Source organism: Camarhynchus parvulus, chromosome 19 (assembly GCF_901933205.1).
Source record: "Camarhynchus parvulus chromosome 19, STF_HiC, whole genome shotgun sequence".
NCBI classification, from domain to species: Eukaryota; Metazoa; Chordata; class Aves; order Passeriformes; family Thraupidae; genus Camarhynchus; species Camarhynchus parvulus.
In genome coordinates, this window is record NC_044589.1 from 4,238,338 (window position 1) to 4,253,788 (window position 15,451).

Sequence of the window (15,451 nt, forward strand, 5' to 3'; positions counted from 1 at the left end):
GGGCACGGCCGGGAAGGGCCGGGACTGGGAGTGGGGCCAGAGGTTGGGGGCAAGTGAAGGAAGAGGCTGGGGGGGGGGGGGAGGTGTGAAGGGAGGTGCGGGCAGGGGGCAGGGTTAAGGTAAGAGTTGGCGGGGGCGTGATGGCCGGGGCTTGGAGGAGCAGGGACTGGAGGGGAGCCGGGGTTGGGGAACATGAGGGCAGGGACCGGGGTGAGGGGGCCGTAGAAGCTGGGATAAGAGGAGCCCGGCTTCGTGGGAGGCACGGGCTGGGGTGCTGGGGGAGTGTGTTAGAAGAGGGTCTGGGAGGGTTTACGGGGCTTTGTGGGAGGCAAGGGCTGAGAACAGGGACTAGGAGGTGGGGTGAGGGGTGTCCGTTGCTGAATGGGGGACGGCTGGGGCCGGGGGTGCAGTACCACCACCAGGGGCCGCCCTGCGCGTATTACCGGGGCCGCGTATGCGCACACGGAAATTTCCCCCCTTCCTGGTACCGGCCGCTGACGCGGCGGCGGGAATATGAAGGCGGTGGCAGGGCTGAGCGGGTCGGTGCTGCCGGGCGCCCTCATCGTCCTCATGCTTGTCCTGCTGCTGGCGGTCGCGCTGCACTGCTCTGCTCCGCGGGAGACCCCCACCGCCCCGCAGGACGGTAAGTACCGTGCGGACAGTGGGGCACCGGGCAGCGGAGCGTAGCGTCGCTGAACCGTACCCACCGACCCCTCCACTCCCGCAGAACCCAGGGCGAACGGGCACGCCAGGCCGGAGGAGCCGCGGAAGGCGAAGCCGGCGGCGAGGGCTCGCAGGGAGAAGCCGCACCAGCACAGCTTCGCACACCGGCTGCTGGTGGCTGCCCTCAAGGTACCGCGTGTGCACGGGGCTGGTGCCTTCCCGGTGCTGATGCCAGTGTGCTCCTCAGTATCGGTGTCCCCCTCGATATTGGTGTCCCGCCGGTGCCCCGGTGCCATTGTCCTGCCGGGGTCGGTGCAGGTGTCCCTCTCGATGCTGGTGTCCTGCCTGTGCCGGTGTCCCTCTTCCCCCCGCCGCCGTGCTGGTGTCCTACTGCTCCTCCCCATCCCCTCCCGCGTCCTTCGTGACCACTCTCTGTCTGCAGGGCCACAGCAGGCCGGTCACCTGCCTGGACTTCAGCAGCAACGGCAAGTACCTGGCATCATGCTCTGAGGACCGCACGGTGCGGCTCTGGAGCACCCGGGACCTGGCAGGGCGGGAGCACCGCTGCCTGCGCGCCAGCATGGGGCTGGACCACGCCGAGCTCGTCCGCCTCAGCCCTGACTCACGGCCGCCAGTCTTACGGCCAAGCAGTGGTGGTATCAGTGGTGTTGCTCTGGGATGGGTGGAGGCAGCATCTCTCACTGGGTCATCACGATATCATTGACTCATGGCCTTTTCTGAGAGCAGCTGGCACTTTATCACAGAATCACAGTAGTTCGAGTTGGAGGGGACCTCTGGAGTTCATCTAGTCCAGCTCCTGGTGGGTTAATGTGGTTTTCAGGGCAAATATCCCGATGCACAGCTTGCTGCTCCCATGGATGGTACCTGTTGACATCACTGCCAGCTGATAGTGAGCTGGAATGTGCTGCTGAGTCTCTCCAGTGGTCAGGGTGGGTCAGGGTTTTGCTGGGTGGGAAATCTGGCAGAAGAATGTCTTTTGGCTTTTTGGTCTCTTTTAGAAAGAGAAGAAGGGATCTTGTTTCCTGGTGTGGATAATAAATTTTATTCTTTTTCATTCAGTGTTGCAGTTGAGCCAACATAGGGAGAGAACTTGGTGCCCTTGTAAATATTTTTACATGGCAGCATATCCCTCTTCCCAGGTGCCCCTGAGTGACCTGGGCTGAGCTGGGGCTCAGAGCCTCTCCCTCTACAGGGCTTTTATTGTCTGGCTGGCCAATGCTGAGACCATTCGTGTCTACAAGATGACCAAGAAGGATGATGGCAGCTTCACCTTCACTGCAACTTCTGGGGACTTCCCAAAGAAGCACAAGGCTCCTGTCATTAACATAGGGATTGCAGAGACAGGTATGGAAATGAGCTGCTCACCTCTCCAGTTCAGCTTTGATTTCCTTGTGAAGCTGCTGGATTCAAAGTGTTAGAGTTTTTGGCGTTCTCAGGGCTGTGGACAGCACCAGTACTGAACTTTGTAGTCTATTAGGTTTTTTTTTTAACTTAATTTGCTGCCAACTGAACCAAAAGGTGTTGTTTTCACACCAATAATATCCCTGTAACCAGCTCCCCGATATGCACAGTTTCTTAATTTACATTTTCAGGGATGCTGTTGCAAAGAGGTCTGGTCTCAATATTGAGAGGATTGCTGTTCTCTGGGCTGTCGGTCTCTCTTTAACCAGTCAGAAATCTCTCTAGTGAGTTAATATAGTCTATCTTGAACTTCTAGGATCATCTAGAACAGAGGTGGGGGTGGATGGGTAGAAATTACATTTTAGTGGTGAGGGCTTGATGGATTAATGTGTCAGGTATGTGCCAGTGGCAATTGGAAGCAGGTGGATGTGAGTTCACCTCTGTAATAGGAGAGCAGGGAAAATGTTAACTGAGACTGGAGCTGTGAAAGCGAAAACTTGAAACCAAGTACCTGGAAGGTAAACAGGCAACTCCCTGCTTGGGCTGAGGTGGCAAAAGGGAAGTGGGAACAAGCAGCAGTCCAGCATGGGCACAATCAGCAATCATGGATCATGGTGTTGTGACTGGGATTCAGTTGCCTGCCTGCAATCCACAGCTTGAAAGGTGGTTATCCTCAAGCTGATTTTGGGCATGCAGGTCAGATGGAGTGTTTGTTCTTGTTTGTGGCACAGCCCAGTGGGGCTGCATGTGGGGGTCCCAGCTCTGCTTGTGGGGCTCAGGGTTCTGAATGCAGGGCACACATGGGCTCAGTGCCTCCTGCCTGCTCAGGAGCCAGGGGAGTACTGAGGCATAACCAGTACTTGAATCTTGTGATACCGCTCTTTACCCTATCCTAGGAGACTGATACTCCCTGGATTTTGGTGCTGCTACTGGTTTTCTCCAGCTGCAGGGAGAGGTTATCCTGGGGCTTCACTGAGTCTGTGGTAGTGTTAGGTCTGGGGGCTCTCCCGATCTTTGCCTTTTTTTCCCCAGGGAAGTTTATCATGACAGCTTCCAGTGACACCACCATCCTGATTTGGAGCCCAAAGGGCGAGGTCCTGGCCAGCATTAACACCAACCAGATGAACAATGCCTATGCCACAGTGTCACCCTGTGGGAGGTGAGTGACAGGCAGGATTTCAGGCTGCTCCTTCGAACAGGGATAGCATCAGTTCAGACCATTGGCAGTTAGTTGCTATTGTAATGCAACTTTCTGAGGGTTCCACAGTTTAAAAAGGTATTTTGACCTCCCAGGAGATGGAGCTGATGTGGGGTCAGGCACTCTTGTTCTGCCATCCTGTCTCAGCGCTGCTGTTCTGGGAACCTGAGAACAGCTTTGGCCTCAGATAGCAGGGGTGGGACAGAGCAAATGGCTTATGCAAAGAAAACAGCATTTTGAACTTGTCTGTGACCTCTTAAAGGTTAATTATAAAAATAAAGGTTTTATTTCTGGGAGATCTGTTTTTTGGGAAAATCACTTGCTGCTGTAGGTTGATTTGCCTTGCTCCTGGTGTGAGGAGGTTGGGTATAAAAAGCATTTAGCTCTTCTACTTTGACGGAGAGTTTCTCATTCCTGAGCTGTTCTGATGCCCTTCTTTACTGTTCCCTTTACCAGCCAGGTTTCAGGGAAAAATGGAAATTCAGCTGACCAGACTTGAGTGCAGGAGTCAGGACAGGTTTGCAGACCTGTGGCCCTGCCTCGCTCAGGTTCTCTGTAAGAGGCAATCTGTGTCTCTGCTTATTCCTTCACACAGGTTTGTGGCATCCTGTGGCTTTACCCCTGATGTGAAGGTATGGGAGGTGTATTTTAGCAAGAATGGAGACTTCAGGGAGATGACCAGGGCTTTTGAGTTGAAGGGCCACACTGCTGGTGTACAATCCTTTTCCTTCTCCAACGACTCACAGAGGTATGTGTGTGTTACCTGCTCTTAGTTACCCTAAGGACATGTAAGCTCATCTCTTTCAGTGTTCACCAGTTGCACCACTGAGCTGCAGGGGGTAAAACACTGCTCTGGGGAGCCAAATCTGGCTTGTGCCACTCTGCTCATAGGAATCTCATGTGGTTTAACAAGACCAAGTGCTGATGCTGCACCTGGATCAGTCCGGAAACAGGCATGCCAGCTCTCTCCCTTGGAGAGGTATCCCTTGAATAGGTTATGATAAGATCTTCTCAAACCCTTCTGGACTGAGAAATCCTCCTGGTCATGGTGAGTCGCCAGCATGCTTTGGAAGCCCATGTAAATTTGTTGGGACTGATTGGTTTTTCCCCTTTGTACCACCCCCGCTTTTCCCCATAAAAACCCCTGCTTCTGCCCTGTTCAGGTGGGGGTTGGTGTCCCTGGCCTCCTTGGCAGGGTGCTGAAATAAAGGCTACTACCCCTGCGGAATAACTACACGGTGCTCCTGTCTCTTTGTCCCTGTGTTGGCCAGGGTACACCTAGCCAGGCAGAGCTGAAATCGCTGCTCAGAGCTGAATTGCCTGCCACTTGCTGAGGTTACCCAGCAGTTGAAGGATTGCCTGAGACCCCTAGAAAATTGTCTCTTGCGGCATCTCTCTCTGGGAAGGTTGCGGTGTCCAGGCTGAGCCATGAGACTCCTGACTGGCCGCCCAGACAGAGCAGGGCAACCCCTGGTATCCAAGCTGGGGATGAACAGACTGAGAGCAGCCTGGGGGTGCTTGTCAGTGAGAAGTGGACGTGACCCAGCCCAGAAACTCCTCTGGGTTGATCCCACAGCATGTGGGCAACAAGGGAGAGTGGAATTCTGCCCCTCTGCTCCACTCAGGTGAGACCCAACTTGCAGAGCTGCCTCCAGTTCTCCAGCACAGGAAGGACTTGGAGCTGCTGGAGTGAGTCTAGTGGAGACACCAACATGATCAGAGGGATGGAGCAGCTCTGGTATGAGGAAAGGCTGAGAGAACTGGAATTGCTCAGCCTGGAAAATAGAAGGCTTCCGGTTATGTAATTGTGGCTTTCTAGGACCTGAAGGGAACTGACAGGAAAGATGGGTGAGAGATTATTTACAGGGGCCTGGAGTGACAAGATAAGGGGGAATGGTTTCAGACTGGGTTAGGTGGGATATTAGGAAGAAAGGCTTGGTTGTGAGAGTTGTGAGGCCATGCCACAGGTTGCCCAGAGAAGATGTGGCTGCCCCGTCCCAGGAAGTGTTCAAGGCTGTGTTGGAAGGGGCTTAGAGCAGCCTGGTCTAGTGGTAGGCTTTTTTGCTTTGGAAAAAGAATAGAGACCGTATCTGTGTATAGGCTCACACTTCCCAAGAGATCACTCTCCACAGAGGATTCCTGGTTCATGGACAGGGCAGGGTAAGAGGTGCCACCCTTTTTCCATGCACTCACTGTGCTCTCTTGGCTGCAGGATGGCGACTGTGTCAAAGGATGGCACATGGAAGTTCTGGGACACTGATGTGGAGTACAAGAAGCAGCAGAACCCACTCTTGCTTCTGACAGGGCAGTGTGCAGTGCTGGAGCCATGCCACATTGCTCTGTCCCCTGACGGCCACACGGTCGCTGTGGCGAGCGGCACAGACATTGTGGTGTACAACACACGGCGCGGCGAGGAGGAGGAGCGTTTTCTTGGCGTGCACAGCCACAGTATCACAGACCTTGCGTTTGACACCACCGGCCGCTATGTCGTGTCCTGTGGGGACCGCGCTATCCGTGTCCTCCAGAACACTGCCGGGCACCGTGCTGTGCGGGAGGAGATGGAGGCCATGCTGAAAAAAACTGGGAACAAAGCCACGCAGGAGAGGCTGGAGCAGCAGATCTCCAGCGCTCGCAAAGCGTTGGCTGCCATCAATGGCAAGAAGCACTAAGCTACCTGTACAGCAGGAGGCAACTGTGCTCTGCCTTGGGGATGTTTTGGTTTTTTTTTTAGTAACTGTGAACAGCAGTAATAAAAGAGTGCCCGGGTCCTTCCTTGCGTGCTGTGTGATGGGCGGGACAGGGCTGGGGACAGTGGCGTCTCCCAGTGTCACACTCCACACTCTTGTGTTGTTTTCCCCCCGGGCTTAGATCATCAGTATCCCATGAAATCGATTGCTAAGCCAATGCCTACGAGTTCTCCTGAGCTTAGAAACGGGAGTTGTGTGGATTTGGGGTAGGTTTTTTGGTTGGTTGTTTTTTTTTTTTTTTCAAGAGAGCTGCCAAAGCTCAATGTTGATGCTAAACGGTGGGGATTTTGCTGCAGGGAACGGGGCAGTGCGGTAACAGTGCAGCACTCTGCCGGCCCAGGATCTCAGGGTGATCTCACGGTAGTGTCCGGCGGGACCTGCCCCAAAGGAAGATGGCGGCGCACCGTCGCCTCGCCTGCGCGTCGTTTCCGTGCCCACTGTAGGGCGTGTATGCTTGCGCAGGCGCAGCAGCCGGGGCGTGTCGGGCGTGGTGACGCAGGAAGCGCAGCGCGCGGGCGGGCCACGCAGGGCGCGTGCGCGGGGCCGGGTGCGCCGGCGGGTGCGGCGGGGCCGGTGCTGCGGGGCTGCGCGCGCCATGTCGGGGCGCTCGGTGCGGGCCGAGACCCGCAGCCGCGCCAAGGATGACATCAAGAAGGTGATGGCAGCCATCGAGCGCGTCCGCAGATGGTGAGGGCGGGCCCGCGGGGGGGGAGGGCCTTGCCACCCGCGCGTAGCCAATCACCGCACGGCGGGGTGCGACTCGAGAGTGCGCGCCCAACCAGCGGGTGCGGGCGGAGTGGCGTCGGCCAATGGGAGCGTGACGGGGAGGGAAGCGACTGTGAAGGGCGGTTGGCCCAGCCAATCACAGTGCGGGGGGCCGGGGGGAGTGCAGCGCTGTGCTGAACTGACGCTCCTCTGGGCCAACCGGAGCGTGGCGGGATGGCGGGGTTTGTTGCCATGGTGCCCCAGGCCCGGTCCGGTCCGTCAGCGTTGTGTCCCGCAGGGAGAAGAAGTGGGTGACGGTGGGCGACACGTCTCTGCGGATATTCAAGTGGGTGCCAGTGGCGGACAGTAAGGAGGTGGGTACCGCTCGTGGAGATGAGCCGGGAGCCACCGCCCACAGCTAGCTTAGCTCCCTTAACAACCCCCCTTAACCTGAGCTCTGAGTCTCCCCCAGCCCTACCGACCACCGAAGCACCCCGAGCCACCTCCGAGCCCCCCAGTTCTTCCAGACGCCACCAAACCCCCTTGTGTCCCCTCCAAGTCGACCCCTGAGCCCTCCCCAAGCCAGCACCCGAGCCCCGCTGAGCCCTCCCAGCCCTGCTGAGAACCTTTGAGGCCCCACCGAGCCCCTCCTGCCCTGTCGAGATCTCTGGAGTGCCTCCAAGCCCCTGATCCCTCCGCAAGCCAACCCTGAACCCCACCCTTCTGAAGCCCCATGAGCCCCTGTCAAGCCTTCTTGGGCACCCCCCAGCCCCAAAGAGCCCTTTCAGCTAAACTGAGCCTCCCCTGAACTATCGAGCCCCCTGAGCTCTCTTGAGACCCCTCCTGCTTCTGCTTGACTCCTCTGAGGATTTGCTTTACTTGGTGTCATTCCTAGATGGGCATCAGCTCCTCCTCTCTTTCCTGATTCCCAGTCCCTTCATAGACGGAGTTTTGCCTCTCACTTAGGAATGTGCCCCCAAAGCCAAGGGAAGAGGCCAGCTTGAGCACATCCCTCTGGGCTTCTGGAGATAGAAAGGGGAATGGCTCCTCTGGAGCAGCATGTGTTTCTCTGACATTGTGTTTGTGCTTTTCTTTCTCTCCTCAAGAAAGAGAAATCCAAATCGAGTAGCAGCACGGCCCGAGAACCCAATGGCTTCCCAGCTGACACCTCTGCCAACTCCTCCCTCCTTCTGGAGTTCCAAGGTGGGTCTGGGCTGAGCTCCCTTCAACGTGGGGAAAGACTCCAAGGCTGTATAGCAGCTGGGACGTGGTTGGTTCTGTGTGCTGCCAGTATGGGGAAGAGCAGTGCTTGCCCCTGAGCACTGGCATGTAGTGGAGAACAATGAAGTTGAGCTGTGGAGTTGGGCTGATCCATTTCTGGATTGTCCCTGTCCAAACTGTTCATTTTTGCTGTTAGAGAGTCTTAATGGGCTGTTTCTGGTATCTTCTGTGGGAAGCTTCACAGCCAACTGGAGAAGTGGGGTTTCCTGATCCCCCCTTTCCATGCTCTGCTGGGGAGAGGCCAATAGCCACCTGCAGCCAAGCTTGCTTTTCCAAAAGTTACTTCCATGGACCTTAGGGTGAAGGGGCAAAGGCTGTCCCTGGTTTTGCTCTTGGTCTAGGCACTGTGGTGCAGCCAGGAGAAGTTTTGGCAGCACCAGACTCACTGCTGAGGTAGTGTACACATCTGCCCAGCACCTGCTCTGTGTGTGGCTAAGGAAAATTTGCTGGCACTCCCAGGAGATGTGGTGGGGTTATGTTGCAGGTCTGCACTTTGGCAAAGTGTGTGCCAGGCCTGCTTCTTCACTGGTGCTGAGCATTATTCCTTGTGTTGCTTCACAGAGGAGGAACAAAACCATGGTACACAGCCGGAGATTCCTGCTTTTGGATGTCCAGGGCCCTCCCAAGCTGCTGATGTGGGATTTGGCAGTGCTTATTCTCATTCCCAGGGCAGGAACATTCCCCCTCCCATGGCCAGTTGTGTATATGATTCCCACTATGTTCTGGAGGACTCAGTCCTGTGCCTGACAGCCCTTAGGCTGATGTGGAACAGTGAATCCCCTGTTTAACTCTCTGACCATGCTCTGCCTTCTCAGCAAGACCCCAGCTTCCAGTGCCGCCCTGAGCTGCCTGTGCCCCTGCGTCAAGGTGCTCTTTTTCACCAGGTGCTGTTTCTGCAGATGAGAACAGCAACCAGAGCTCCCTGTCTGATGTATACCAGCTCAAGGTGGACAGCAGTCCCAACTCCAGCCCCAGTCCTCAGCAGAGCGAGTCCATGAGTCCTGCCCACACGTCTGACTTCCGCACGGACGACTCACAGCCTCCTACCCTGGGGCAGGAGACCCTGGAAGGTGAGTGCTGGGCCGAGAAGGGAGAAGGCAGATGGGTGGGATCAGGGAATGTGGTGGTTCGGTGGGTGGCCATGGCACTGCTGGCAGCTGACAGGGCATGGGGGACTTCTTTAGCTAGGTGTTCTGTCCTCGGTCAGCACTGACCTGGGTGCGGGGTCTGCATTTTTGTTGACCCACCTGTTCTCCCCAGAGCCCTCCCTGCCTTCCTCAGAAGTGGCAGATGAGCCTCCCACTCTCACAAAGGAAGAGCCAGTCCCCCTTGAGACTCAGGTAAGGGATGGGGGATTCAAACCATCTGTAAATGTGCATGGACCTAGATTGGCCCTTTGACCATTGTTGCTGCTTCTTGTAGCAAAAGCATCTTGGTGGATGGACTTGCTCCCAAGTGCCCCTGGGAGCTCCCAGAACCTCCTGGTTTCCTGAGCTTTAGTCTTTATCCCTTGGTTCAGATCAAGTGTTGGAGTGTGAGGGAAGGATATGGGTATGTGGGAAAATGACAGTTCTGGCAGGCTCCAGGGCTGGAGTGGGTTCCCATTCCTGGTGCCCTGGGGCCTGTGCATGGGTGACAGCCTGGGCTGTCCCCATAGTGTGACACAGCCTTGTCTAGGTGTGTGTAGCTCAGTGTCACTGCCTGTGACCTCTGGCTCTTGCAGGTAACTGAAGAGGATGAGGACTCTGGTGCGCCACCTCTGAAGAGATTTTGTGCTGACCAGAACTCTGTGTGCCACACAGCCTCGGAGAGCTAACCTGCCTGGCCCGGCACCTTCGCCAGCCCCTTGCAGAGCCACCTGGCCCCCCAGGACCAGCGCTTCCCTCCAGCCTGCCCCTTCCCCAGTGTCGGGGCTCCCACCAGTTGCATCAAGTGCGCCCTGCCCTGCCCTATCCTGCCCTGCCCGATGGATGGGGCTGCTGCCAGTACCTGCAAATTTGCCTCTATTTATTGGCTCCCTCTCTCCCTGCTCCCTGCCCTAGAGTTGGGGCTCTCTGCTGGGTGGCCTGCATGTGTGGTGGGTTCTCCATGGGGCTCCCTGCTCTCCATGGTCCCCAGGACACTGGCAGATGCTGTTTGCCTGCTTGTGGCTTCCCTGCCTGCCCTTCCTCTGGGTGCTGGGAACAGGAGAGGCACCTTCCCCCTGCTCCAGGTGATGTGTTCACTCGGTTGTGGGAGCAGGTGATGATGGGTGTGGGGGGCAGTGAGGGAGCGGCCGGCAGGGACCCACTGGGACGCTGTGCAATAAGCTGCTAGTTTAAGCCATTCATGCTGGGAGAGAGGGGAGCGTTTTCCCCTCCCAAAGGGCAGGTACTGACCGGCCTCGGCTCTGCCTCGGGGCACAACTCCAGCCGAGTGGAATTTGCAGTCCCCCGGGAGCCTGCAGAGCAGGAGGAGCCGCTGCCCTATGCTGGAGGGCCTTGCCCCGGCCTAGGTACCCGCTGTCTCCGAGGTGGGAAAGGAAGCAGCAGGGTGCTGGAGCTCCCGGGAAGCGCTCCCGCCCTGGGGCTCTGCCGCCCCCCAACACCCGCTGCCCCCCTAGCCCCACTCTCCCCCCGCTGCCACTGCATGTCCCGCCGAGTCCGTGATCGAGCCTGGTGAAGCTGGAGGCGCGGCCGCGCGTGTAAGTGGAAAGTTATTTTAGCACTGAACAGAATATTTTTAAAATTAAACTGTTTGAAATACAGATGCAGAGCACGATGTTGGCCGGGTGGGGAGGGACCTTGTGGGAAGAGAAGGGAAGGGAAGTTTCTGTTAAACGGAGCCCTATGCCGGCACTCGCCGCCTGCGGCGCCTACGGAGCCGGCCCGGAGCCCGATTCTCCGGGAAGTTCGGTCAGCGCCGGGTCCCCGTTCTCCACACTTTTGCCCCTGCCGGTCGCCGGCGCTGTCTGGAGCGGCGGGGGACGGCCCGCAGCCCAACACGAGGCGGCAGCAGCGACCGGCGGGGCTGGCTGGGGGCGGGGGGGAGGGAGGGAAGAGGAGCCCGGGACGGCCCCTCAGCCCTGCGCAGCGGCTCTGACCGCGGCCCCGGCCCGGGGCTTTGCCCGCTCCGCAGCCGCCCCGCCCACCCAAGGGACTCTGCCCGCGGGGCGGGGCTCTTCGCCCTCAGGGACTGCGGGGGCCGGGAAAAATCGGCCGCGGCTTCGGGAGGAGGGGATGTGCTTCCGACGTGGCTTCAGAGCAGTGCCAGAGCGCCCACGCAATTCCCATCGTTAACCCGCGGCCTCCGCACCAAGCCCGCTCAGACCTGACTGCCCTTGTAATAAATTATTTTAATTTTCATTTTCCAATGTTTCCTTTTTCCCAAGTTTTCTTGGTCCCGATATCGCGTGTATGCCCTTCTTTGCATGTCCAGTGAAGGGGAATGGAGCTGGGGAATGGTCTAGAGCACGTTTGATAAGGAACAGCTGAAGAACCTGGGGGACTTAGTCTGGAGAAAAGGAGGCTCAAGGGGGACCTTCTTGCCCTGCACAACTCCCTGACAGGAGGGTGCAAGCAAGGAGAGGTTGGGTTCTGCTCCCACAGAACAAGGAGTGGCATGAGGGGAAACAGTCATGAGTTTTCTCAGAGAGATTTAGGTTGAACATCAGGGAAAAGTTTCTTCAGTGAAAGTGTTCTCCAGCTCTGGCACAGGCTGCCAGTGGTAGAATCACCACCTGTGGAGGGATTTAACAGATGTGTAAATGTGGCGTGAGGGGAGGGACATGGGTTAGTGGTGGTCTTGGCAGTGCTATGGGACCAATTGGACTCCATATGGGTCTCAGAGAGGTTTCCTAACCCGAACAATTCTATGATAATCATGAAGTGGTTTTAATAATATATCATTTCAGGATCACGATTGCCAGCCAGAAGAGGCAGCTGCTGATTGATTTGACCACGAACTATCCTGATGTGTTGGTAGTTATTGGGAAAACACTTTTAGGAAAGAGTTCCAGAAAAAAGAAGTCTAGCAATCAGAAAACAGAAAAAGTCTTTTCCAGAGCAGCGTGTGCATTGGAATGGAGAGTGAGGACAGGAATTACTTCTGGGAGCATGGCATTTGTGGAGACACAGAGACGAGCCTCAGGGATTGCACTGGCAGAAGCAAGGCTCATCGATACTTTGCATGGATGCAGCAGGGGAGTAACCTGCTGCTTTTTGTTAAAACATGGAGCTGTGGAGGCCCGGAGCTGGGAGGTGCAGCCACAAAGTTGCACCTCTGCAGCTTAACCACTGGTTTGTTTTATAGGTCTGGCACATTGGTTTATCCTGTGACTTCCAGAGGAACTCCTGAATTCCTGAGGAAGAAAAACTGTGTCAAGTGCCACAAAGAGAATGGACTGACCCCCAAGACAGCTCAGCTGGGTTTTGATGGGGGAGCAAAAGAGACTCCTCTGAACATCCAAGAGCACAACATCCAAGATACTGTGGCCAGGTTTATAAAGAAAGATGAAGTGCTGGTTGGGGAGGTCCTGGGTTTCACACAGGCAACCCATATTGAATTTAAGGAATGCACTACAAAGAGTAGCTTGTAATACATCAGAAAAAAACTTTCCTAAATACGTCTCTGCCTTTGCAAACACTGAGGGTGGATATTTATTTTTTGGTGTGGATGACAACGGTAAAGTCACTGGGACCCACAGTAATGTGGAGAAAGTAGCTTTAGAACAAACAGTAGCTGATGCCATCAGCTCAATGTGTGCCCATCACTTCTGTGGCTCTGGGGCTGGCGTGCAGATCCAGATGCACATCTTGGGTGTTTATGACCAAGCAGGTTGTTCACAGGGCTATGCCTGTGCCATGCACATTGAGCCATCTGGCTGCCCTGTGTTCAGTGGTGACCCTGAATCCTGGATGGTGCTGGGCACTGTCAGGGAGGAGAGTGTGGGGAACTGGGCACTGACTAAAAGACGGAGTAGCAGGAAATGGATGGAGCTCATGACAGCTGCAGACCCAGATAAATAAAACCTGCATTTATGTTAGCATCAACTTCATTTCCATGTTCTGCTGCAAACATTCAGGAGGAAAGATCAACTTTTTTTCAGGGTGTTCTCACCACACCTAGAAAGGGCCATTTGACCCATGCCCAGCCACAGGCACTGGGATGATGGTGCAGTTACTGGCCTGCAGTGGCACCCCTATCCCTGAACTCATTCAGCAGGACTTCTTGAAGCATGCCCAGTCATAGAATCATGGAGTAGTTTGGGTTGGAACACAACTGCCCACAAGATACTGGGTTGCCACGCTTTCCTTCATATGGAAAAGGGTCATCAATTTGTGGTCAGGCGCTGTAATCCAAAAATGGGATTCTGCCTCCTAAACTTGTGAATATCAGAGGATTCCTTCCAGATGAAATCTGCCAGGCTTTGGCTGGCCTTGGACTCCTGGGGTCTGTGTCTCAACTGTCCCTGAGACAGTGGGTTGCGAGGCTTTCCTTCCTATGGAAAAGAGCTAACATTCACAGTCACACTCCTGGGGCTAAAAGTGGGATTCTGCCTCCTAAAATTGTGAACATTGGAGGATTGTTACAAGATGAAAGCTGCTAGGAGTTATCGCTCTGGCTAGCTTTGGACTCCTGGGAGCTGCCTCTGAACTGCTTCTGAGATACTGAGCTGCTGGGTTAGGTGCAGTTGTAAGGGGTAATGGTTAGGGCAGTTAAAAATAGTAACTTTTCTTATGTTTTATACATATATATATATATAAATAATTTTTATAAAAATTGATTTCCAAATGCAACCCTTTATCTACTGTTTTATATGCAGGATCTTAAGAGTATAAGAAATTCTAAATGCACATATACAGCGTTTGAAAATACAAATGTACCTTTTGTATATATAATTTATGTAACAAGAAAGGGCTTGAAAATGGGAGAAAATATGATCTCTATGAAGGCAATAGAAATAGCTCTGTCTATTCAAACAAAAAACGTTTTGTGTGTCACTCCAAAACAGTCTGATATCTTGGTTGGGACTTAAATCGCTGCTGCCACCTGGTGATAAGTACGAGGTACTGCGCATATATGCTTTTAGTGACTCAGTAGTGTCACCTGCAGGCTAAAAGCAGTACTGCAACTAAGAAATGGGCATATGTGCCATGACTTAAACGACTCGCTGCGGCCACCTGCACCTAAAAAGTGGTGCTGCAACTAAGGAATCCTCACACGGACAATGAGTGACTCGTCGAAGTGTCACTGAGGCGCTTTCCATGCCTGCTGCTGGCTCCTGCTGGCCCTGGCGCACATGTGGTGCCTGGAAGCACCAGGTGCGGGACCCAGCTGCAGCAGCAGTGGCTGCGGAGGGTTGTAGTGAGCCAAATGAGGAAGGAGGGCTCTTGCCATGTGCTGTTGGGCTTTGGCTGCAGGAAGTCACATGACTTGAAGGGCTTGGAGCACAAGCCCTGCGAAGAAACACTGAGAGAGCTGGGGTTGTTTAGGCTGGAGGAAAGGAGACTCACAGGTGACTTTTTCACTCTCTACAGCTACCTGAAAGGTGGTTGTCGTCAGGTGGGGGGTAGCCTATTTTTCCAGGCAAAAACCGACAGAACGAGAGGACACATTCTTAAGCTGTGCCAAGGGAAACTTAGGTGGGATGTTAGGAAAAAGTTTTTTACTGAAAGAATGATAAAGAACTGAAATCGTCTGCCCAGGGACGTGGTGGAGCCACCATCCCTGGATGTGTTTAAAAAAAGATTGGATGTGGCACTCAGCGCCATGGTTTAGTTGAGGTGGTGTTAGGGCATGGGTTGGACTAGATGATCTTAAAGGTCTCTTCCAACCTAGTGATTCTGTGATTCTGTGATGATAATGTGCTCAAGATGGTAGAGGAGTCAGGAATTGGCATCAGTCCACTCTCAAGATGGCGAGCATGACAGGAAGTCATGTGCCATAACAGTCAACATGGTGGATCCAGAACAAACTCATAGTGCTACTCTCAAGATGGTGAGATTTACCAGAAATTGCATCACACTGCACTCAAGATGGCAGTAATGGCCAGAAGTCACTACAGGTACACTCAAGATGGTGGCACGGGCATGTGAGTCAAGATATCCTTCCCAAGATGGTGGCAGGCTAAAAATGAACTTTGGGAAAGAATGCAAAATTGCATTTTGGGAAGACAGCTCTTCTCAGAAAGGTTTTCCAGCATTCTTGAGCACAACCTAGACCTCGACTTCCAGCCTGCAGTGCAGTATGGCTTGCAGTGCTTCCTGGTGTGAGGACAGTGGTGGTGGGGTGTAAGAATCCATGTCTGGACAGGCTGTCCAGGTCCAATCCGACTAGCTATGGACACCAGCCCACACGATCTTACATGGACAAAGGCAAAAGACAAGAAGCACTCTTCTCCACGTGGGAATGAATGTCCTCTCTTTATTCCCAGAAGAACCACCAGATAAAAAAC

The 15,451-nt window shown here is 54.7% G+C and overlaps 3 protein-coding genes across 8 annotated transcripts; all 3 read left to right on the forward strand.

Annotated features, from left to right (window-relative positions):
- The first annotated feature begins 483 nt into the window (after nucleotides 1–483).
- On the forward strand, nucleotides 484–6,055 carry TBL2 (transducin beta like 2). 4 transcript variants are annotated; one of them, XM_030962921.1, is made up of 7 exons: nucleotides 484–643; nucleotides 728–852; nucleotides 1,106–1,290; nucleotides 1,877–2,028; nucleotides 3,118–3,244; nucleotides 3,879–4,031; nucleotides 5,496–6,055. In XM_030962921.1, the coding sequence occupies exons 1-7, from the start codon at nucleotides 514–516 to the stop codon at nucleotides 5,950–5,952; spliced, it is 1,329 nt and encodes a 442-aa protein (XP_030818781.1). In that variant the 5' UTR covers nucleotides 484–513; the 3' UTR covers nucleotides 5,953–6,055. The 4 variants fall into 4 exon arrangements, with proteins under 4 accessions (XP_030818781.1, XP_030818779.1, XP_030818778.1 ...); XM_030962918.1 differs by lacking the exon at nucleotides 484–643 and having other exon boundaries at nucleotides 768–852; nucleotides 1,106–1,148; XM_030962919.1 differs by lacking the exons at nucleotides 484–643; nucleotides 1,106–1,290 and having other exon boundaries at nucleotides 733–852.
- Nucleotides 6,056–6,572: 517 nt separating this feature from the next.
- Nucleotides 6,573–10,762, forward strand: BCL7B (BAF chromatin remodeling complex subunit BCL7B). Of its 3 annotated transcripts, none has more exons than XM_030962585.1 (6): nucleotides 6,573–6,717; nucleotides 7,034–7,109; nucleotides 7,842–7,938; nucleotides 8,901–9,086; nucleotides 9,277–9,356; nucleotides 9,740–10,762. In XM_030962585.1, exons 1-6 carry the CDS (start codon nucleotides 6,626–6,628, stop codon nucleotides 9,830–9,832), a joined length of 624 nt encoding a protein of 207 aa, XP_030818445.1. In that variant the 5' UTR covers nucleotides 6,573–6,625; the 3' UTR covers nucleotides 9,833–10,762. The 3 variants fall into 3 exon arrangements, with proteins under 3 accessions (XP_030818445.1, XP_030818446.1, XP_030818447.1); XM_030962586.1 differs by having other exon boundaries at nucleotides 8,916–9,086; XM_030962587.1 differs by having other exon boundaries at nucleotides 6,583–6,685.
- Nucleotides 10,763–10,844: 82 nt separating this feature from the next.
- LOC115911768 (schlafen family member 13-like) lies at nucleotides 10,845–13,022 on the forward strand. Its single transcript, XM_030962964.1, is given in 4 exon segments — nucleotides 10,845–10,984; nucleotides 11,909–12,022; nucleotides 12,085–12,610; nucleotides 12,612–13,022. Coding segments are annotated over 4 exon segments (1,191 nt in total).
- Nucleotides 13,023–15,451: the final 2,429 nt, after the last annotated feature.

Bases quoted from the DNA above. Each gene is read 5' to 3' on its own strand.
- TBL2 (XM_030962921.1), top strand. From the start codon at position 514: ATGAAGGCGGTGGCAGGGCTGAGCGGGTCGGTGCTGCCGGGCGCCCTC. The intron at 644-727 runs GTAAGTACCGTG...CCACTCCCGCAG, and splicing joins CCCCACCGCCCCGCAGGACG to AACCCAGGGCGAACGGGCAC. The intron at 853-1,105 runs GTACCGCGTGTG...CTCTGTCTGCAG, and splicing joins TGCTGGTGGCTGCCCTCAAG to GGCCACAGCAGGCCGGTCAC.
- BCL7B (XM_030962585.1), top strand. From the start codon at position 6,626: ATGTCGGGGCGCTCGGTGCGGGCCGAGACCCGCAGCCGCGCCAAGGAT. The intron at 6,718-7,033 runs GTGAGGGCGGGC...TGTGTCCCGCAG, and splicing joins ATCGAGCGCGTCCGCAGATG to GGAGAAGAAGTGGGTGACGG. The intron at 7,110-7,841 runs GTGGGTACCGCT...TCTCTCCTCAAG, and splicing joins CAGTGGCGGACAGTAAGGAG to AAAGAGAAATCCAAATCGAG.